General features: G+C 38.1%; 1 protein-coding gene across 1 annotated transcript; it reads left to right on the top strand.

The window, feature by feature from the left end:
• The first annotated feature begins 939 nt into the window (after positions 1 to 939).
• LOC117288283 (disintegrin and metalloproteinase domain-containing protein 10-like) lies at positions 940 to 24,381 on the top strand. Its single transcript, XM_033769076.1, has 15 exons — positions 940 to 1,080; positions 3,320 to 3,455; positions 5,292 to 5,413; positions 8,004 to 8,284; positions 9,455 to 9,552; positions 10,155 to 10,281; positions 11,172 to 11,355; positions 11,729 to 11,886; positions 13,021 to 13,204; positions 13,858 to 14,020; positions 16,016 to 16,117; positions 17,510 to 17,594; positions 20,210 to 20,303; positions 21,023 to 21,249; positions 21,801 to 24,381. The coding sequence occupies exons 1-15, from the start codon at positions 978 to 980 to the stop codon at positions 22,053 to 22,055; spliced, it is 2,319 nt and encodes a 772-aa protein (XP_033624967.1). The 5' UTR covers positions 940 to 977; the 3' UTR covers positions 22,056 to 24,381.

Raw genomic sequence — 24,381 nt, 5'->3', positions numbered from 1 at the left:
TAGTGTAATTATTAGGCCTCAAACAATTCAAGTGCAGATCTGTCCGTATAGCATATTCAAGTTACGCTTCTCACATGTGCTATACTGATCATTCAAATTTACACACTATAAATGTAATTGTAAAAGAAAAAGAAATTGCGAATAAAAGTCAGAACATCATTTTGTTGGCATGGCCAGCCACCAAAGCTCAGCTTCAATTCGAAAAGATTCTGAGCTCACAAATATGCTTTTCACAGATTTTGGGACTGCCCCCCCCCCCCATAAACCACCATCGACCACAAGAAGCACTAATATATGACACAGTCATAATGACAGAGCCCCGCCCCACCGCCGGAATGTATCGGGACCCGCCGCCTGGCTGCAATTTGGTCCACAATCAAAAACGCGCCAGTGTTAAAAATAATTTTCTGCAAATAATGGCCTGACGTTTCGACCCGGCCCTAGCAGAGTCTTCTCGAAGGCTGAAATAATTTTCTACTGATTCCTCCACCTACATTGTACAAATTCACACAGCAAAATGTAAGTTCTTCCATAGAACATTGAAACGACTCTTTCTTTATGCTTGGACTGTCTCACCGGTCGCCCAACCCACTCACCATGTCGAGCCACAAAAAAACCCAGAAAATTATGATCCAAACCCTGCACGTAAACACTGTTATTTATACATGTAAGCCATGGGTTTCAGACTACAAGAATAGTCGGGCGTTTTCTCATTTTTTGCCCGAATTTGCCTTTTGTTATTTAAATGTGGTGCATGTGTCATTTCTCTCTTTGTCGATACCAAGTATTGTCACGGTGTAGTATCGAATCAAAGTGAAAGGATGATGCACGGAACGTAACACAATGAAAGGAATCGATTCTGTAGCATTAGGTAAAAGGGATTGATGAGTATTTTGGTATCGATACTGATGGGTAAACACTATTGAAAACGAAAGTTGTGTGAGGCAGTGGTAACTTCAAGTGGATTTTTCTTCAAAATGGCCACAGTGGAAGTCCATAGGTGCTGTCAAGCCATGTTTTGGGGTTACGTTATTTTGAACATAATTCTTCTCTCGTTATCAGAGATTGGAGCTCTTAAAGGTAACTATTTCCATTTTTACCGTGATTTTAGAGTTTGCGTTTCGAGTTTGGACGACGAGTTCTCTCACGCTAGATCACTCATTCCTGTGTGCACTTGGTTGGTCCAGTTTCCGGACAATGTTGAAATCTAATTCGCAAACAAAACAACTTGCCTCCTTGTGGTCTAATAAATTAGGGAAAAGTTTCCGTATGGCGCCACCACTTTTTCATTCGATATGAAATAAAATAGTACTACCTCAATCAATGAGATATCTCTTTTTTCTTAGCTTATTTAGTCATAATGACTCACTTTTAGTAGAGTGAATTCAACCCTCTCTTAGTCTTACCATGGAGGTAGAATTGTCTTACTAAGCATAATATAACTTGGGATCCTCACTAGTTGCGATAACATACCCTCCTCCCGACGGTTCGCCGTTGGGAGGAAGGTTTCCGGTTACGTTATGGCAACTGGATCCTCACATCAGTTTATCTAATGATGAATTCCAGGATTCCATATTAGAAATGGGTTAATTTTATAACGAAAGTACAGGAAACGTAGGCCTACTATAGTTTGAATTTTCAATTCTCTAAAAATCAGTCAGAGATTTAATCACTTTATCTGCACTCGCCAAAACAGGCTCCCAGCAACGTGATTGCTGGTCTTACTTTGCTCCATGTCGGTATGATTTATAAGTAAATTGTTTGTTTGAAAACCACTGCAACAACTGCGAGTTATAAAATTTACAATTTTTTTAAATTTTATTTATGCCTACTGTATGTTGTGTTAATTTTTTTTATTTAGTACTTTTGTAAATTAGTAAGTGTTTTTAAGTTTTTTTCTTAAATTAAAAAAGGCAATTATAAAAGGTAAGGGATAATTTTGGCGGCCACCTACATGTAGTCTAACTTATTAGTGTTGAGGGCAAACCTTTAAATCCACAATATCAAGAACAGTAATGTGAGACACGTATAAAACGATTTGAGCTGGAAAGTAACCTTGAAAAAAAAATGCAATAACATTCCATACAAATGGATGACACCAACAGTTTCAATAGAAACTACATTGGCCTATCGCACACAGTGTATGTTTGCCTTCATGATTAAGTTGCAACCTAAATTCTTGCACAAATAATATTTGTGTGTGTGTGTGCAACTGCCTGCTTTGTATAAAAAAGTGCGCACACTATACAGTCTGGCTTGAAATTTGGGAAAGGGTCCACAAGACTGAGGACCGTGTTTCACATCCGATAACCTGCCAAGGTACATGCCGGAATCTTGATGATTTGAAACTTGAAGATTTTGGTTAGTGAAGTATAATTATTCAGTTTAAAAGCAATAGACTGCCAGACATGCATTATATCCGGATGTGAGTTTACTGGCCCGATGCTAAAATGACTGGCCTCGAGCCTATAGTCCAATGTGAATTTTGAGACCTGCAATTAGTGTGCCTGCATATCTTACATACTGGGGTATTTTGTGCCTGACTTTGTACCTGCATGCTGTAATTATACTAAGATGTTGTGCCCGCAGCAATTTGTGTGAATGTAACTGCGTTGTGCATTCAATACTTTGCCTGTTACATGTACACTTTGTGCCTTAAAACTTACACCTTGTGCCTTAAAAGTTAGTAACTTATATTTTTACTTCAAGGTTGCACTTTGTGTGCTGCAAAATTAACATTTTGTTCAAGCACGGTTACACTTTGTGCATGCAAAGTTACATCACCTTGCTGAAAGGATACTTTGTGCCCCATAAAATTACACTTTGCAAGTGCTGCAAAGTCTGTGAACCATTTGTATGTATTTTGTCATGATGTCTTACTTTAAAGCCATTGGACACTTTCTGAACAAAACACAAATTAAAAGTTCACAGATTTAAAAATAACTTACACTTACAGGGTTTACAGAATGTAATGGTCAAAGACTTCCCTTCAAATATTATTCCATGAAATGCTTTACTTTTTGAGAGAACATTAAAACAATTATCGATTCTCGATATCGAGAATAACAGGTTTATTTTAAACACATGTCATGACACGGCGAAATGTGCGGAAACAAGGGTGGGTTTTTCTGTTATTTTCTCCCGACTCCGATGACCGATTGAGCCTAAATTTTCACAGGTTTGTGATTTTATATTTAAGTTGTGATACAAGAAGTGTGGGCCTTTGGACAATATGGACAATATACTGTTGACCGATGTTGTGCGAATGCTTTAAGAACGTTGTCAAATATGAATTTTTTAAATTTTTGTTTTTCTTTAGTACAACCATTGGGGCCCTTTATTCGCTACCATGAGACATTAAATTATGACCTTGGTGAAGTGCATCAACAACACACAAGAGCGGCGAGGTCGCTAGGAAGGCCGACTGTATCACTCTCATTTACAGCACACCAAAGGTTTGTAAACTAAATTTTTTCCACATTTCTTGCCTTTCTTTTGGGAGATAATTTGTGATTGGTAATGCTACAAAAATGTAACGTAGATTTTTATATGAGCAGATTGATGGAATCTTTAGATCTTACATATGTTCAAGTCTTAGTTTTGGATGATTTTTGTTTCTATATTAATAAAGAAATATTATAAATATTTTCTTCATTTTAGTAAATTCCAAGATGGTCACCATATTTAAATTTGTGCAAATGGAATCATTGATTTTATGATTCAGTATGATCTACAGATTCAAAAAATGTATAGTTTTGCTAATCCCCCCCCAAAAAATTTAACGAAGTTTAAAATATTTACATTGTGAACCTGACTAAGTATCAATTAAGAACACCCGCCGACTATCTGACTATTCATTCAAGTATGGTGGCATTGTTAATGCCACCATACACAACCCTTGAAGTTGAATGGTTTCGAACGGTTGGTCAACTTCACTGAGGAAAAATATGATTGATGACTGATTTCTGGGATAACATTCAAGAAGTTGTTGCGTGAACTATTTTTTGTTGTTGCTGATTTGAACTTTTACAATCAAACACAAGAGGGTGCTCTTCAAGAAACCTGACATCCAGTCAAACGCCTGTCATGACCGGATTACATTTGGCCGGAGTCCATTTGGTGTAATATATTACCTAAGTCCTTTCCATGTGACTTTTGACTAAGATTTTGGTCAGCTGAACTCTTAGAGTAAAGGAAAGGAAATGCCATTACATTTTGGACAGGTGCTAAAATTAAGACTATAGGAATCTGCTTAAAGGATTTGGACGTTCCGTAAGTGAATTAGGCTGAAGTGCAACCAAAGTCTGGATTAATTAGGTGGTGGTTTTGTTAATTGTGGTAGTTGGGAACGGGGATCGGTCAAAAGGTCAAACTTAGGGGATGAACTAATTACTAGATGATCTGGCTATGTTAACAGTATGGCTTAATGTATGGTGTTATGTGGCTTATGGTCCGTACTGAAGTTTTATGTAGGTTTAACAGCACTAATCAACCCTGTGACTTGCAAGTTTGACACTTGGAATTCAACTAAATTTGTAGAAAGACGGATAACTTCTAATTTTACTAGAGTTGAACAAAGAAAAAATGATTGGAGTGGGACTTGAACCAGGTCCTGTGGATGAATGTGCCAGCACTCTACCAACTGAGCTGTCTAGCCCCAATGTTGGCAGTGTCCTTATATTGTCAATGTGTATCTTTTTTCGGGGTGTGCCAGACAGAAGCCATACAACCTGCTGACATGTAGCCTTGGAACTCGCCCAAGCTTGCGAAAAACACATTTCAACTCTATTGAGTATTGAAGTGTAGGACAACTGAGATTTAGTATTTTTCTGTACCGTGTCATAGATAAGTGCTTGTTCACATACATGTACAAACAGTATGCATGCTTGGCCCTTCCATGGCAAAACAGCCTAATAAAAAATAAAATTTTTAAGAAAAGCAAGTTCAGAAATTATAAGCTTTTCAGCATAAAACTCCGATGAAGTGTAACAAGAGGCTGAGATATCCAATAGCATGCCTTTGAAACTTTCAAGTTCGAGCCCGGTAAGAGGATATGACTTTCTATTTCAAATATTAATTAATGAACCGCAAGGGAAACTGACTGGGCACCAAGTCAGTTTCCCCTTGTGGTTTATTACTTGAACTTTTATGTTACCAATTTTTGCTTGGTTTTTAAAGGGGTGTACATATCATTTACAGTTACAGCTCCACTTTTCATTAAACAGACCATACAACCAGTGAACCAACCTGTGAACATTTTCAAAAGATGTTGACTTTTTTTTCCCCAACAGAGATTTTAAGGTGAGGTTAACGCGGGACACCAGTGTCTTCTTGCCTGACTTTACACTTGTTACATCAGATGGGGAGGAACAGTCACCCGATGTCAGCTACTTTTACAGCGGAGACTTAGAAGGTTGGTTCTCTTTTAAAGACACTAGACACTATTGGTAATTGTCAAGGACCAGTGTTCTCACTTTGTGTATCCCATCATAAGCATAAAATAACAAGCCTGTGAAAATTTGAGCTCAATTGGTCATCGAAGTTGCGAGAAAATGATGAAAGAAAAAACACACTTGTTGGACGAATTTGTGTGCTTTCAGATGGAATAAAAGACTGCTAGCTAGAAGTCTTTTAATATTTTAGTGAGAAATTACCCCTTTCTCAAAAACTACGTTACTTCAGAGGGAGTCGTTTCCCACAATGTTTTATACTACCAATGCTCGTTACCAAGTCAGTTTTTAAGTAAATATTTGTTTTGAGTAATTACCAAACGTGTACACTTCCCTTTAACTTTCATCAGTCCCCCTTTTATTTGGCTCAGGAAATTATGGATTTTTGTTTTGTTTTAGCCCCTTGAATACACTAAATAAAGCACTTTATCTAGATAGTTCCCACTTGACAAAATTCTGGGATTTGAATGGATTTTGGGGTTCTTCCCTAACAAAAATTCAAAATGGGGGAATTTGGCTTTTTTTTTTTTTTTTTTGCCGAAACACACTGAAATGGAAAACAAGGTCTTTGGAATTTGTTGTCTACTTAGTGTTTATCTGTGTCTAAAGCCCTATTGTGCGATCTAGAGCATTCTACGGTTTTATCTTGTGATTTTCTCTTTTAACTGGTTAATTGCTCTCAATATGCATTTTTCAAGCAATATTCTCTGCTTTTAAGCATTGAAAGTGGATCCCTATAGTTTTCATCAGATTTCATGCATCCTCAAAACTGAACTTGAAAACTAAAATAACGATTAATGAGGTTACTTTCTCTTCATGTCAATTTTTCATTATTTTACATTCTGTATCCTACAGTGGAAAAAATAGTTACATACTGTAGGCCTGTTTATTCGATATCATTATTTGTTCATGTAAGTTTCCATTGTGTGATTTCATTGATTATTAACCCGGCAAAAAAACTACTATATATACGTACTAAAACCAGAACACCACGTCTATATTCTGATTTGGGTCGTCAGAATGGAATTTCCTAGCAAACAGACAGACCTGAAGGTCTGTCTATTGATTCTCGCTTGAAGTGGGTCAGCATTCCTGTCCGCTCACGCGTTAAGCTCCGGCCCTGAACTGAGATGAACGTATTCTGGTGAAACAGGAACTGGAAATTAAAGTCAAAAGCTGGCGGGGTGTGACAATGGGCGTGGGATGCTTAATGAGTTGCTTCAGGATAAATTTGATCGAGATTGGATTGGATATTATGCATTGTAAATGACGGCAATGCTTAGTAGAAATGAAATGCAGATAAAGCCAAACCCTGAAAACACGCGTTTTACTGGTGCATAGTGTTTGCAAGGAGGTGTGGGTGAGAGACAAAGATTGCGTTGTAGTTAGCATTGCGAGATTTTTTTTTCTGTTTCTGCAGGGCTCAAAAAAGCAAAAGCAATGGTTATACAGTGCTTTTTAATCATCACTTAGGACAAAACACTAAAACTACATTGGCATTTGGGCACTAATTGCCTCAGTTGCATACAATTTAAACATTTTGTTAATGCAATTTGTTATGAAAAAGTATTCTGGGTTCAGAAATGTTGAAGCATTCACATGTGAGGTATTTGATATTTGGAGGAAGTGGTAATTCTAAATACAGCGTTGACATTTTGGCAATAATCTGAATTACCGCTTGCAGACTTAAAGGCAGGTGTCTACTATTGTCTTTTTTATTCTTACATGTACAGTAAGTACATTTTCATGTACATATATATGAAAAGGATTTCCCAGAAAATGTAACAAACTGAAGTCTCAATGACTTTTGGTTTAGGATGTTAAGAATTATGTCAAAATTAAGTTATCAGTGATAAGATAGTTAAAGCAATCGCACAACAAAACCTGTGAAAATTTAGGCTCAATCGGTCTTCAGAGTCGTGAGAAAATAACGGGAAAACCCTCCCTTGTTTCCGCACGTTTCGCCGTGTCATGACATGTGTTTGAAATAAATCTGTTATTCTCGATATCGAGCATTGATAGTTGTTTTAATGTTTTCCCAAAAAGTAAAACATTTCATGAATAGTATTTCAAGGGAAGTCGTTCACCCTTACCTTTTGTAAACCTTTCTGTGAACTTTCATTTTTTCCTGTTCCGAAGGTGTATAATGGCTTAAACTGGTTAAGTGCAAATATAAGAAAAAGGCGAAGGTTTCTGGAACCATCTGATTTTTTAATTGATGTACATGTAATGTAAATATACAGTAAAAAGGTGATCGTTTTTTTTTATATATCCCCAAAAAATTCAAGCAAATTATGTCACTGAAGGAAGAATATTCCCTGATAGGAATTATACACAACCTGATCTCGGATTTATAAAAACCAATATCTTTCTACATAACAGCATTATTTCAAATAGAATGTTGCTTAAAAAACTTTTCATACTATCGAAAGCTGCTGTAGGCTTCCAGCCAAAAGTTTGTACATTTTACCAAATCTGTACCTTCCTTCAAGTCACTAAAATGTAAATTTTGAGGCTTGTAATTTTAGTGATTTTTCTTGTCACCCAACACAGATGAACCAGGAAGCTATTGCCACGGTTCCATCACGGACGGCCTCTTCCAGGGGAAGATCCACGTTGGAGACGACGTCTTCTCCGTGGAGCCTTCCACCAACTACATCGACGAGCCCGAAACACACTCCGTCATCTACAAGGCCAAGGATCTGGACTACTCCTCCTTAGAGTCCGGCGGAAGCGGCTGCGGAATGATCGGAGAAATCCAGAAGAGGATGGAAGAGAAGATGAAGAAGTTGAAAGACGAGGAGGATAAGTTGAAAGGAAAGAGCCAAGGAGAGGTATAACAACCCGTTTTTGATAAATTTGCATCAGGGATAAAGAATATTAATTTTGGTTTTTACCTATATACAACGATGTGTGTCAGCACTGTTTACCCTCAGTACTTAACCGTTTTTATTTATATTTTTTAAAAATAGAGTTTTTTTTAGTTTTTTTTACAGAACTCGGGAAAGTGCTACATAGTACATTGCTTACTTACATTGGAGTAAGGGTAAACCAAATAATATTCTTTAGTATTATCAGCCCTTGCACTAACTTTTTTCCTTAACCAGCCCGTCGGGCTAGTCAGCTGTACTTTTGACTCGGCCCGCACTTTTGACTTGGCACTCTTGACTAGTGATTGAACGCCGGGCTAGTGTCTAAATCAAGCCCTGTCCATGTAAATTTAGCATCTATGAAATTGTTGTGTGACGCGCTGCTAGAATATAGGATTCAAACTGCCTTTTGTTCCTGGCAATCTCGGCCATCTGGTTGATAAGACACTGCTCTAGATTGGCAAAGGTGGTGGGTTCAAATCCCACCCAAGATGCCTGTGAATTTTTTTAAACAAAACTTGGGAAAGTACTGTGCTGAAACGCATCAGTGTAAGAGTAAAACCCATAGAAATAGAACCCGGCGAATGCTGAGCTCGGCCGTCCTCTGTGTGGCCTGTGGACGCAAAATATTTTGACATACACGCTTACAAAAATGGTGTACGCGCGCCAATAAAAATGGTCTCACAAAAGAATCGCACGCACAATGACGCACTCAGCGTTCTCCGGGTTCTATTTCAATGGTATAACCAAATAATATTTCACAGAAAGATGAAAGATGAAATTTCCATCTTGAACTCTGACTTGTAATATCTTTTTCTGCCATTGCAGCCATTAAAAAGATTTTGAAAATTGTTGTTTTTTCTGCATGTATTTGTTCAAATTTCAAATATGTGCCGACCCTGAAGCCAAATATCTTTCTGGTAGCAGACTCTGACTGACTGTGTTAAATTCCATGCTTTATCATCAAAGGCACAATTACCCCATGTATTTGCCTAGATCTGTCCCACTAAATGCCTCCTTGTTTATGGCCATTGGCTCGGTGCCCTTCAAAATGTTCCATGGAAACTGACGTCCTCCCAATTTGCACCAGTGATTAAAGTAATCCCTCTATTTTTCTGTTGTTTTGTTTTACAGAGTGATAAATCATCGCACTCTTCTCGTCACAAGAGGGCAGCACCATCAGCGCAGACTTGCACTCTGTATATCCAGACAGACATTCAATTTTATGAAAGGTAAGGACATGACTTCTTGTGTCGCGCTTAGACCCATCATGCAGTGACGCTCACGGCGCTCGCACTTTATTTCCCCCGGCCAATGGGCCACACTTATGGTCCCATATTCATGAGACGACCCAAACAGTTTTACCATAGCGTGGTCCATTATATGCTGAGCAGTGAATCTTTTGTTTGTATTATCTAAACAAAATCTAATTCTTCTTAAATGTTGGTCTGTGATTTGTCTTGATTTTTCCTGAATGGAGAAAATCCACTTTTTTTTATCTTCCCCCCCCCCAAGAAAAAAACATTTTTAAAGATAAAAAAATAAAAATAATGAAGATATAATCATAAAATATCGCCCCAGATTGCAGAGTACGGCTTTTAAAACCAAAGATAAATGTTAAAAATTTGACTTCGTGCTCGCAAGTTTTGCGTACTCGCATACTTTCGCGCTTTGAGCTCAGAGTTCAGTTTTCTTTCTCAACAGCCCATCACAGCCCTGAAATTATGACCATGAACCAATACTGTAAATGTACGTCCAAAAATTTCAGCTGTGCTTTTAAGCTGTGGGCAACCATCTTCCTAATGATTTCTTTCATCATTTTTTATATCCAAAGGTTTGGCCGAAGTCGTTCAGCTGTGATCAAGCAGATTGGCGAGCATGTCCAGGCAGCCAGCAACATCTACTCTAGAGTAGCATTTGGTGAATACCAGAATATCAACTTTGCTGTGAAAAAAATAAGGGTAAGATCTCGTCGTTTGTTTTATGGCCATCTTAGGGTGCATTTGACTAGATTCCCTGGGTCGACCCCGGTCTGCCCCAGGTGTGTACGAATAGCTTTGACGTCATTCCACGGGCTCACCCAGGTCAGTCCCAAGTGCCCTGCTTGTGGAGCGGGTCACTTGGGGGCTGGCCCCAGGTGCATGATGTCACCATGAGAGGGTGAGTGGTCGTTCGATTAGCTCTTGTCAGGGGCTCACCCGAGTGAGCACCGCGGGGTCGACACAGGGAAGCTAATCGAACGCACCCTTAGATTAACCTTTCATTCTGAAGCACTGTAATTCAAATTGAGGCTGGAGGGGTCAAATAGTATGGCCCCTTCTGGTTTAAAGGCAGTCGACACTATTGGTTATTACTCAAACTAATTGTAAGCATAGAAACTTACTTTGAAAGATTGGAAGATTTGAGGTCGCCTGTGTGCAAGTGGGCCTACAATCCCAGTCAAAATGCTTGGGCCTCCCATTCGCAATGTTACATTTAAAACATTCCCCCCCCCCCCCTGCTCAATGTTGATTGGGAGTGGCAAAGACCCTGCAATGAGAGCCAACATTGAAATGGGGCACGGGGCCGTGGTGGGGGGGCCCAACGAGATATGGCCGGGAATGTAGGCATAAAGAAACGACTCGACAAACTCCTAAATTGAGAGGAAAGATAGCACTATAGGTACCGCTAGCTGTGAAAGCAAAGAGACAAACTTTATGGTGTGAAAAATTGAGGTTGTCTGGGTGTAAGTGGGCCTAAGGATAAATCTTAAATTGAGAGAAAAAACATACCATTAGGTACATGTACCAAATTGCTGCAGATTTTTAACGAAAAGGTGGTACACTTTTGTTGACTTGCCTAAACTTTGCAGGTCTTCACCGATGAGGATACAAACAGCGTTGATTACCTGTTCAAAGATGATTTTATTGGAGTGGAGAAATACTTGGATCTTGCCTCCGTCGGGAACCTGGAAGAGTACTGCCTGGCCTACACATTCACAAACAGGGACTTTGCTAACGGTGTCTTGGGCCTTGCATGGATTGCAACTGAATTTAGTGAGTACAGCTGGGACTCCATTTTAGATGGATTGCATAGCGTCAGCGACCGGCATATTTGATGATAAACAATGGCAAAGTGCACGCCTGTACGGTTGCACACAACTCTCGACCAATGAAAGCCTTTCACGCATTCATGTCTCATCAAAGATGGCGGTCGATGACATCATGTGCAATCCATCATTAGAGGGACAACCCAAAAAATAAAACGAAGAGGGGAATAAAAAACAACCCCTAACCTGGAAAGCAACAGCCATAAATCACCTAATGGGGTCTGCTTTATACTTTGTGGGAAATATTCCATTGAAGTCCTCCTCGCTTCAACAAATTATTTCTTAGTCTTATCTAATTTTCCCCATTCTGTTCTCTGCAGCTGGCAGTACAGGAGGTCTCTGCTCTCCCAAATTGACCAGTCGAGATTCAACGCTCAATACAGGCATTGTTACAGTCAACAACTACGGGTCGTTTGTACCACCACTGATGTCCCACAACACCTTTGCCCATGAGATTGGTCATAACTTCGGCTCAAATGTAAGGATAATGATAAAACCAAAATACATGCAATATTCTTCTTTATCGCCCTGACATGGCCCATAGATATACTGCCTTTATAGGGTGCCATAAGCACAGAATTCGTTTGCTAAGTACCGCTATGAAATTCGGTAAGGTAAGGTAACCAGTCAAAATACCATTCTACAAGTGCAATTTGTGGCTGGTATCCTGCTCATTTGTGCTTAGAATAAAATTTCTAAAAGCTGTATTACCTGCTTATAAGTAGCTCAATGAAATTGTGCCATTGAAAGCACTGAGTAAACATATTGATTTCAGGGTGAGAATAAAAAACAACATGACATTTTGAGGTGAGGTTTGCAGTAGCACCATGTGTAGCAATGTTTTGTTGAGTGTGCTGTGATCATCTGGACTCTGTTGTTAGATTACTGATTAAGTACTGCTTTGGAAAGCAAAGCCATAGGACACTTTCGGTTCAGACAAAAATTTAAAGTTCACAGATTTACAAATAACTTACAGGGTTTACAGAAGGTAATGGTGAAAGACTTCCCTTGAAATACTATTCCATGAAATGCTTTACTTTTTGAGAAAACATTAAAACAATATCAATTCCCGATATCAAGAATTGTGGATTTATTTTAAACACATGTCATGACACGGCAAAACTTGCGGAAACCAGGGTGCCTTTCCCGTTACTTTCTCCCGACGCCGATGACTGATTGAGCCTAAATTTTCACAGGTTCGTTATTTTATATAGAAGTTGTGATACACAAAGTGTGGGCCTTGGACAATACTGTTTACCGAAAGTGTCCAAAGGCTTTCACTGACAGTTGGGCTTGGCTCGATTGGGCGCAAATCAACACAACTCAAAAGACATTTCCACATGGTCCTCCCACAAACCTCCCACCAAATTTCAAATGATTTTTTTTGTTTTTTTGTGTTTTATTTTTTTTTGCAAGTAGCCAAAAACACAAGGCCGGACGGCCACTTCAAGGTGTGGGCTACAATTGTTTTATTCCAGAGGCCCTTGCCACCTACTCCTAGGACTGAAACGGGGTTACCCCTTTTACAGTCCATACGGATGTAGGCTTGGGTATCATCATGATAGATTTATCAATTGAACTATTATTCTACAATTGTCTCTCTCTCCTCCAGCATGACCCAGCGAACAACAACGTCTGCTCACCGGGCGGCAGCTCTGGTAACTATCTCATGTTTCCTCACGCCTCCTCCGGTGGCCTCCTAAATAATGCTTACTTCTCAAGCTGCAGCATCAACGAGATCACTGGGGTGCTGCAGACTGTCTTCGCTGGGACCAGCAAGAACAATTGCTTCGTCGGTAAGTTTATCTGTGAATGAGGATTCGATGAGTAGGTTGCTGGACATTGTAAAATTATTTATCATTTTTTGGTTATTGACCATTGCAGTTTATTGATCACTGTACATTATTGATCACTGGCTATTGATGTTTGGATGTTATTGATCATTGTAAAATTATTGATGAATGTAGGTTATTGATAATTGGATGTTATTGATCATTGTAAAATTGTTGATGTTTTTGTGTTATTGGTCATTGTAGGTTATTGATCATTGTAAAATTATTGATAATTTTTTGTTACTGATCATTGTAGACAATTGACCATTGTAGGCTAGTGATGATTGTAGTTAATTGATCTTTGTAGGTAGTTGATCACTGTTGGTCAATGATCATTTTAGGTAAATTGATCATTGTATGTTATGATAATTTGTTTCCCCCAACAAGCTGTACTTTAAGATAGTTGATGATGGCATGAATCTCTGAAGCCCTTTTCCTTAAAGAAAGGAATGCAGAATTAAACAATTACTTGAGATTATCCTCAAGGGTTTTGAGGTTTTTTGGGATTCAACTTTGAGTTACCGCTTTCTCAACTCTACATTTCTACCTGAACTTCCAACCCCAAGATTTATGCCGGGGTTATAATTTCTGTTTTTTATTGATCTCTCTGAACGCAGAACGCTCTTCGGTCACATTCTGCGGCAATCAGATACTGGAGGAGGGTGAGATGTGCGATTGTGGCTACGATGACACATGCCCCGAGTCGAACTGCTGCATTCCGCAGAATGCCGATAATACGAACCCTAATGCGTGCACCTTGAAACCCACCAGTGTATGCAGGTAAGATAAACAAATCTCCATCAAGGAAAGGTTTTATACCTTTAAGCCCTGTTCATACTTCTTGCGAATGCTTTGTGTGAAGCGAATTTCTCTGCGTCACAAAGGGAAATGGAGCGCGTACCAATTATTGTGTCACCAAAATTCGCTTTGTATTCGCATTTGCAGGAAGCATGCACCAGGCTATACACTGGTGTGTATTAAAGGAACACCTTGCCTTGGATCGGGCGAGTTGGTCTATAAAAAGCGTTTGTAACCGTTTTTTATAAAATGCATATGGTTGGAAAGATGTTTTGAAAGTAGTAATACAATGATCCACACAAGTTTGCCTCGAAATTGCAAGGATTTTCTTTTACTGAGCGAACTAATACGGTCAGCCATTTATGGGAGTCAAAAATGGCCTACCGTGTTAGTCGCGAGGTAAAATGAAAACCGTGCAATTTCGAGGCATGTTTGTGTGGATCATTGTATTATACTTTTACAACATCTTTCTACCCATATGCATTTTATAAAAAACGGTTACAAACGCTTTTCAAAGACCAACTCGACCGATCCAAGGCAACGTGTTCCTTTAAGCACTGTATACTCAGTACTTTTCTGAGTTCCTGTGAACAAAAATCGATAAGCAAAAAACACTTGGATTCGAACCTATGACCTTTGCATTGCTAGAGCAGATATCTTACCACTAGACCAGCCAGGTGGCTAGAGGCAGTTTGAACTCTATGTGTTAGCTGTGGATACAGCCACGATTTATAAGATGTTGTTTTACTATGTCCTCGGTCTTTCTCATTCCTTTTACTAAATCAAAATATGTTGTTGTTTGAACGATTTGTTTTATGACTTGCAAGGTTAAAATTGCTTATTGTTAATGGCAAATCTTCTGCTATCATGTCGCAAATTTTTTTCTTCAGAATATTACATTTGTCATTTATACTGTTTTGTTTAGTGTCAAGTCTTCACCATTTTCATGAGGTGACGAATGAGCAATATTTAAAAAAACCTCTCTTTTTGAACTATAAACTCTTGACTATTCATTCATCTTTTAGTCAAGAATTGTGACTTTATCCATTGGAACTCATACAAACAATAAGATATTTTTTCCCTGTTTGAATTAGCATGTGAATCCTATGAGTTTCATGTTTGCATGTTTTAATCTTGTCATATCGCTTCTTTATAACATGCTATTTGAATTGTTCTCATAATATAAACATAAGTCTTAATGTTTACGAGCATAATGAGTGCTTTTAAGTGCCTATCGGGGGCTGATAAAGTGCTGTATAAGAACTGTATATTATTATCATTTGATGTTGTCCTTTTGAGCTGCAATTTCTTCCCTCCAATCCCACCCCTAGGCTTTGTATCCCCATTCGTTATTTACTCTTTGCTTTTTCTATGTGTTTTCTGAATCTCCATCTATTCATGCATCTCCAATTTTTGTTGTTGGATTTTAGCTTTTGAGAAAGACTCTTCTAGGGTTGAAACGTCAGACCCTGTCACTATTTGTTTGCATTATTATAATCATGTTTTTATGTTTTAGTGAACACATATGTATCATTGCTTCTTCATAATGGTCTTTTAAATTTTTTTATTTTTCTCTTGATGTGGAGTTATACTACTCCGTTTATTCAACAACAAACATCAGCAACAACATACATCAATAAAACAAGCTCCAATAAATACTGCTGTTATATTTCTGTACGTAGGCCTACTTCTTGTATTTCTGTTAACTATTTATTAAAATTTAAAATTAGGTAGTAAAATTTTAAAAAATGGATTTGGTACTATATATCAATATTATTGTTATTTCATGCCACTTCGCTGCGGATATGCTTTTGGAGAATATTAGAAATGTAATTTATTCAGATAGCATGGGATGTAGGCTTACATTATTGTTATGATTTTGGTACTATTGTATTAGTGAAATTTTGTGATATTATTTTGAACCTCAAGCACAAAAACCTTCAAATGCATTTTCTATCTGATTGTTTTCCTGTATAGTGAACAGCAAGGCGACTGCTGTAATCCAGATACTTGCAACTTCTACCCATCTGGCTTCATATGCAACCAGGAAACCGATTGCAGTCAGAATGCTATGTGCAAATATCCTTTACATTAAAACTATTGATTCAATTTGAATTGGTTTATTAGGATGCATTCCTATATAGGATTTGAGGCATTGCATGGTGAGGTACCAATTTATATTTGGTGTGCGGTAACACCATGTGTGTATCTACTTGCCAGGTAGAGTTAGAACTGTCTTTTGTTTAAATTCTACTCCTGCGCAGTAGATTTGTCGGAAGTTCGGGAGACTTCTCAGTTCAGAAAAGAACTGTCTTGCTTTTTAACTGCTACCCGGGCAGAAGGTTCATGTGTATAGACAAGTTGGCTGGGACTTCTACTTTAGCTTATAGGATCGTAAATAAAACTGCACTACCGCGGAGTCAGTTCTTCAAGAGACCAAGATAGTTCTCTAAGAACAAACTCTACCTGGCAAGTAGATACACACATGGTGTTACCGCAAACCAAAAATATAAGGATACATTCCATCGCGGCCAATGGCCGAAGTGGTTTGCGGTTACACCATGTGAATAACTACTTGCCAGGTAGATTTTGTTCTTAAGAAATCTGCCTTGCTTTATATTCTGTAGAGTAACCAAACAGTCGATTTTTTCAGAATTCTTAGTTCTGAAAAGAAATGGCTGTTTGACCTTGCAAGTTAAGGCAACATCTCATTAACAAAAAATAAAAAAATTCAAGGAACTCTGAGATTAACCTGAGAGTTTGTTTTTCCCCCTCTCCCACTGGTCACCAATTGTGTAATTTTTCATGCCAACTTGTCGTGGCCTAGCGGTAAAGAGCGCCGGATTTAAGCTTTGGCGTTTGATGAGCAAGTGTGGGTCCGAGTCCCGGTTGTGACACTTGTGTCCTTAAGCAAGACAATTAACTATAAGCTTCTCTCCACCCAGGGGTAAAATGGGAACCTGTGAGGGCAGAGATGGTTCTTGTCGTTGATTTAGCCGAGTAGCACATTTGTTGCACAAGGCCGTATTACTCCCCAGGGAGCTGAGATGGTTTAAGGAATGATTTAAGGCCCAGTGGCCAGGGGTAATAAATGTGAAGCACTTTTGGATGCCCTTCGGGCGTGAAAAGTGCTATATAAAAACTTACTATTTATTATTATAGACCCATCCTCTTAAGGTGATCCCCTGGTTGCCGCTTCCCAGGTTAGGGTTAGGGTAATTTGGGTGTAATCCCTGGCTACACGGCAGTTAACGGTTGTATGGCTTCTGACTGGCACCCCCGAACAAAGATATTGACAAAATAGGGACACCACCAACATAGGGCTAGATAGCTCAGATGGTAGAGCGCCGGCATGTTAATCTGGAGGTCGTTGGATCGAATCCCATTCTAGTCAATACTTTGTTCAACCCCAAAAATTATTATTATTAATATTAACTGATAAAATCATCATTTGCCTTAACCTCATTGCACTGGGAATAGTTTTGTCTGCAGTGCCCAGGCACCCAAAGCTGACAATACTCCCTGTGATGGAGATAGGAAAGTCTGCAGCAGTGGGGTAAGTTGATCGTGTACTTAGCTAGGCCTGGAAATTGGCGTAAATTGGTGTTAATTAGCTTGCGCGCCAAACATGCAAAGCCAGCTAGTCTCAAACAGCTCAAGTCATGTCTTTATCAGCCGTTTATACACACCCCATGCAACATGCTCTCCACCAATAGCAATAGTAATGTGAACACATTCTTAAAGGTACTGGACCCTATTTGTAGTTACTAAAAACAATTGGTAAAAACTTGCTTGGTAACAAGCAATGGGGAGCTGTTGATAGTATCAAACATTGTGAGAAACGGCTCCCTCTGAAGTAAGATAGTTTTTGAGAAAGAAGTAATTTCTCTTTCAAATACTAAAATCTTACTGCTGAAGTCTTTTATCATGCATCTGAGAGCGCACAAATTTGTGCAACAAGCATGACAAGGGTGTTTTTTATTTTCGTGTTTCTCTTGCAACTTTGATGGCAAATTGAGCAAAAATTTTCACAGATTTGATATTTAAAGACACTGGACAACTTTTGTAATTGTCAAATAGCAGTCTTTTCACTTGGTGTATCTCAACATATTATGCACAAAATAACAAACCTGCGAAATTTTGAACTCAATTGGTCGACGAAGTTGTGAGATATTAATGGAAGAACTAGACATTAGGTGTTTGTGAACAAACACATAGCTGTTCCGTGTTCTTTTGCTTGGATTATGTGCTAAAATGACCAAGGAGTCTATAACTGAGAACAAGTTTGAACATGTCGAATAGTGTCTTGAGTTATGGTGCCACTTCCGGTTGACCCGGAAGTAGAGGTCGACATGGGGTAATGGTAACCTAATGCTAATCTCCAATGCCAAAGGAGTCTCTAAATGAAAAAAGTTTGAAAATTGATATTGTCCCACTTTGGGTTTACCCGGAAGTAGAGGTCAAGTTGAGGTCACGTTTTTTTGCAATTTATCTCCAATCCCCAATGAGTCTATAACTACCAACAGTCTAAAAATCGGCGGTGTACTTCTTGAGATATGGTCCCACTTCCGGTTGACCCAGAAGTAGAGGTCAACTTGAGGTCACGGTTTTTCAAAGTTTATTTTTAATGCCTTAGGGGTCTAAAACGTTAAAAAGTTTGAAAATCGGTTGTACAGTACTTGAGATATTGACCTCTACTTCCGGTTGACCCGGAAGTAGAGGTCAACTTCAGGTCACGGTTTTTCAAAATTAATCTAATCTCCAATCCCTAAGGAGTCTATAACTACAAACAGTCTGTTAAACGGCCGTGTACTTCTTGAGATATGGTGCTACAAAGATTTCCCAATTAAATATGCAAATATGGGTCACGTGGTTAATTAATTACGAATTTTAACATTTTTTTGGTCGGTGGTTTGATGTTTGATCTAGTAGGCTACAAGTTGATTTCACAGAATCAAACTTAAATATTACAAAAAGAAATATATGTTTAGTTTTGGGGGATTAAAAAAAAAAAAAATCGGACGGAAATTCGAACTCGCAATTCTCAGATGTGTAGTCGCGACTGATGACCACTAGGCTAGAAGGGCACGATGCAAAAACGGTGGGTTTTTACATGTGTGCATCAACAGAGGGGATTATGATCCGGCGAAATAATTATCGTTTCATGATTCTGTGACCATTATCACTAAATATGAACTGCTAACGCCTATAACTATTAAGTAGGGTTGAAATGTATTAGATGCCTTTAGGGTTTTTTGACGATGACGTCGATTTCGTCAAAAATCCCTATCTAATTATGCACCTTCGTTTTAACGAAAACCCATGCACAGAGTAATTGGTCCAGAACGCGGTTAGAAAAACAAGGACAAATTTAACGCACGTTCTAACGAAAATCCTAAACCTCCGTACGTTGTGCGTGTACAGAGTATATGTGTCCAGAACGCGGGTAGGAACAAAATACTATAGACTCCTCTCAAGAAGTCAACAACTCATAGAGGTACATACTGTGTTGTATTACCAAAGAGAATATTTCACAATAACATGAAAGTGACTGCATCAAGTTTACAAATTAAAAATTCAAATGAAGACCACGTGGTTAATTAATTAAGAATTTTAAAACTTTTTTTTGTTAGAGTAAAGCTTATGTTCTAAGCTTCAATTTGATATATGATTTTTAAAACTATTTTATCCTCATACTTTAGGAGACGGGGCCTGAACAAAAACGCTGTACAAACGCTATGGGGTTTTAGGCGGAAACAAAGAATAATAATATTAATAATAAAAATAATAAAAATAATAAAAATCTCAACGAAAACAACACCTGTTCCGATGGTAGGTCGGAACAGCTAAAAAACACTATTGTCACACAAAGTTGTGTGCTTTCAGATCCGATTTCAAGATCTTAAAATCTTATTCTGAGGTCTCAAAATCCAATTCAAACATTTTAGTGGAAAATTACTTCTTAAAAACTACGTTACATCAGAGGGAGCCGTTTCTCACAATGTGACTATCAACAGCTCTCCATTGCTTGTTACCAAGTAAGTTTTATGCTAACACTTATTTTGAGTAAATACCAATAGTGTCCACTGCCTATAAAGAGTAAGGCAGTAGCGGCAGCTACAATAAAAGTGTGATTTGCATTGTAATGGCTGTTCAATGTCTTATCTACAGGCGTGTACCAAATCAATCTGTGATGTCAACACCCTTGAAGAATGCCACTGTACACAGACAACTGAATTGTGTGAAATTTGCTGCCAAAACAGAGGTAAGATTCAGGTTTTGATCTAATGCAGACTATTAAAACGATGTCAAATTATTTCTTATATTTTAAACTTTTTTTCTACTGTCATAATAGTCTTTTGGATGCACATTTTTGGGGCTTGTCGTAAAAACACAAAAAAACACAACAAATATTGCCCAGAATGTGGTTATGGAAAAAGATAAAAATAAACAAATGTAATATTGAGTGATTTTATTTTAAATAATGTGTTTCAACTTATGTCCAATTTTATAATATGTCTTTGTATGTTTTTATGGTATCTAGGGACTATGGTATTCAGTGTATAATTCGGCTTTCAGTGATTGTTTTTTACTTCTTCATAGTGTCTCTTTTCCCCTCATTGTGTGAATGGGTCATCATGATCAATTTCCATGTGTATACTTTTGTTGTGTTGTATTGATGTAGGCACCTTGGGCACTGTGTGAGTGGATATTGCACCTTATAAGTTTTGCTGTTATCATTATTATAATACAACTATTCATTGGTCGTTTACTGATTTTGTTTTAATGTTTATTTTCCTGTAGTTTATTTGATGCAATCGTTTTGAGATTTTATGTAAAACTCCTTATCAAGAATCACTTATTACTATTAGTATTATTATTATTATTATTATTATTAGTATATGATGTGTATGCATTTTTTATGTGGCAGTATTCTAATAAACTCTCTCCTAATCTAATCTATTCTAATCTAATCTTCTGTAGGCCAGCCAGAGTCTTGCGTTTCAGCCTCCCAGATCAACATCCGAAGCAGATCCGGTGAAATTCTGTTCAGGGATGTCGGATCAACGTGTGACAACTTCATGGGTTACTGCGACGCTTTCAACACCTGCCGCCTGGCCGATGAGGACGGCCCAATCGCTAGCATCATTAGGAAGATCTTCTTCGGCACCGAAGCTCAGTTGACTGACGTCATTTGGACTTGGATTACGGTAAGTTAAAGGGTGGGCTGAGGTGGGCGTTTTAGACATCGAACAAAAATGAATGTGTTCCATTGCACTCAGAAAGGTTTAAAGGAAAGGTAGGCCTACACGTTAAATAATCACTCTAAAAATGAATGGCAATAATCTAACTTGGTTAGAAGTAAGCAGTTTTCAAAAGTAATAAGCATTTTGAGAATCCTGTCACTTTAAAGTTTTAATATGGTTATGGAAAAAGGTGTCAGTTCTTTCCCCCAAAATTTGACTATGAGAAAAATTACTGTCAAACGTTTTCTGTTTCTCAGATTGTGTATTCCAATTTTGGATTATTTTTCCTGGGTAGACATAACCACTCTAAATTTTTTAGTGATATCTCAACAACGCAATTACCTTTTTAAATGAAATAAATTTTCACAGGTTAATTAAATTCTTTATAGCTGTAATTATATGAGACTAAAACAATCAAACGTGTCAAAAACCAAAGGGATACTTTGCCTTTCAATGGACACACTTGCTTAAAGTGGCTCAATTCTAACGCAAAGTTGAACTTCTCTTGATTATAGAATAACTGGTGGGTGATTGTCATCATTGTCGTGGCCATCATCATCCTGATGGTCCTCATCATCTTCTTCTGCGAGCGCGTCATCCCCACCACCAACCCCTGGCACAAGGAGAAGGCGGAGCTGTCACGACGAGCCAGCGCCACCGTTAAGCTACAGAAGAAACGCAACCGCGGCAGCGCGTACTACGGCCCCGCAGACGCGCCAAATTTTCAGCAGCACCCGGATAATGCTGAAAGTAGAGCCACAAGATTCTAAAGATTCCTTTTTTTCCCCATCTAACATTTTAATATTTTTACCGAAATTCTTCCCCCACCCTTACGTCCTTCTAAGTCATTCCGGCTGATTTTCAAAAAATCTCTAAAGATTTAATGAAACAGTCAATCGAGGGCCTCGTCTTACTAGGCAATTTTTACAGGCAACTTGGTGGCATCCAACTGCACTGCGTACAAAATTTATACTTGGGTATCACACAAGACGCATTTCCAACCTTACCTTAAGAAAATTATATTACAAATTGGTATACAAATGTTTTTCTTTTCCTTCTTTAGAAATTGCCTGGAACTGGATGCTGTTACAGGCCTTGACTTTCACTCTTAAAGGGGGCCCCTTCAATTTTGCTAATGTAAGGGGCACCTGTACGATGAAACTGAATTTGTATTGTAACCTTGCAGAGGGTTCCACAGCAAAAGCACCACGGCAGTTGCTTCGGGTGATGCGGTTTCTTTTGAGACCTGCTATTATGACATGGCACTCATCTGTTGTATCGTAAGCTTTCTCCATGATGTTCCCCACCCGTAAATTCCTCAGAATTCCAAATTCTCTTCCCCATAGTCATTTCCTTCCACAATGTTATTTTAAAAATCGCTCAATATTACTGAAATCCGTTTGTTCCTTTTTACTCAAAGATCCTCTTCTTATACCACCACTCAGTTTGTACAGTCTTTTTTGATTACGAAGTTGTTTTTGCTTTGTAATCAGTGATTTATTTAGTAGGATTTTAAACTTTGCATGGTGGAAATATGATGCAGTAAAAGTTAGCGTTAACACCATGTAATGATAATCTCTAAATGAGCTGGGGTGGTTCTGAAAATAAACCATTGGTTTCAACTCGACAATTCACATTTATTTTCTAACTTCTGAGAAATTTCAAGCTCTACTCAAAAAGAGGCCAGCTTAAAAGCTGATGGTCATTGTTAGCTTTTACTTTAAATTGAAATTCACTTCTACACAGTCTTTCACTCTATAAGCACATTCCAATTAAAAGACAACTTCTTAAAATTTTTAAATTGGTAAATCTTTGAACATGAATGTATATAATTGCAAAGTAAAATGTTGCTTTTTTAACAAATTCTTTATACATATTTTCATATGACCGCGTACAATAAGTAGGAGATACAATAGAGGGGGTGGTTGTTGTAGATTTATATTGTATATTTGTGACAATTTTGTTTAGTGTTTTGCTCCTTTCTGGCTTTGGTCCGTTGTACACACACACTGTACGGACATAACATGCCACTTCTGTCTGCCCAAATGGTATGTCTTTTGTTGCAGTCAAATTTCATGGTTGAGTTTTTAAACCCAGGCAAGTCTTCTAAAAAGTAGACTGCACAGTGTAATATATAGGAAACTGACTCCCATAAAAACAGAACCAAGATTTATTTGTAGTGGTGATGTCAATCAGGCTGATCTATTAAAATAAAAATTTATACAAATAACTTGGCTTGTTAGAAAGGTTAGCGGTGTATAAATAGTGGTTTTAATTATTTATCAAATTCTATAGTATGTACTCTACTCTGATTATTTTATGTATTCTGATGATGTAGTTTTTTTTCCCCTCCAGACAGATGATGGGTGGTGAGATGATTTTAGCTTGATTTGCTGTTGTAAAATTAGGTAAAACGCAACCTCAAAACATTCCCCTTTTTTTCATGAACAAATTCAGTCGGTTGTTTGTTGTGGACGCTGAGAAAATTGTATTCCTACATCGAAGTCCGTTAATCATGATCATTCCAGGAATTTGTTTATATTTTTATATCAAGCATGGTGAGGGTAGTGATAACTTTGGACTTCACAGCATTTTGTAATTATCGGAAACCTAATAATTGTATTGAATTGTATAAAAAATTATTTAAAAAACAGAATTAACCCCGTAACCTGGGGAAGTGTTACAACAATAACAAAACTTAAACTTATAATGCAACAAAGAAAAATAGTAACGGTTTTGTGCATGCACTGGTAGAAAAAATGTGAAATATTCTTAGTCCTGGGAGCTATACTACAAGCAAGCTACATGTAAATTGACTAAATGCAACCTGTCTGAATAACGAAAGTAACAATGAAGAATCTCGTCTCCACAGCTGGTAGTCTGTGGAACTATATTTTTGTTAAGGTTGTTGGGTTTTGTAGCACAATAATAACGCGTCTCGGGTTTACTTAGCAAAGTCACTTTTCCCTGCTTTTCACATCTGTTGACCCCAGTTCCAGTCCCCCTTCATACTAAGAGCCTTGTATGTGGATTGGGTTTTCAGTCCCTACCTGATTGCAAGGGTTTCCCCATTGGGGTTTTCCCTCCCACATCCAA

The sequence above is a fragment of the Asterias rubens genome, chromosome 3, assembly GCF_902459465.1.
Source record: "Asterias rubens chromosome 3, eAstRub1.3, whole genome shotgun sequence".
Lineage (NCBI taxonomy): Eukaryota > Metazoa > Echinodermata > Asteroidea > Forcipulatida > Asteriidae > Asterias > Asterias rubens.
This window is presented reverse-complemented; position numbering and strand designations above follow the sequence as displayed.

What these genes read in the sequence shown, in the direction of transcription:
- LOC117288283 (XM_033769076.1), top strand. Translation starts at nt 978, where the DNA reads ATGGCCACAGTGGAAGTCCATAGGTGCTGTCAAGCCATGTTTTGGGGT. An exon ending in ATGGATTGCAACTGAATTTA is followed by an intron (nt 11,356 to 11,728) that starts GTGAGTACAGCT and finishes TGTTCTCTGCAG; the next exon opens with CTGGCAGTACAGGAGGTCTC. An exon ending in CAAGAACAATTGCTTCGTCG is followed by an intron (nt 13,205 to 13,857) that starts GTAAGTTTATCT and finishes CTCTGAACGCAG; the next exon opens with AACGCTCTTCGGTCACATTC.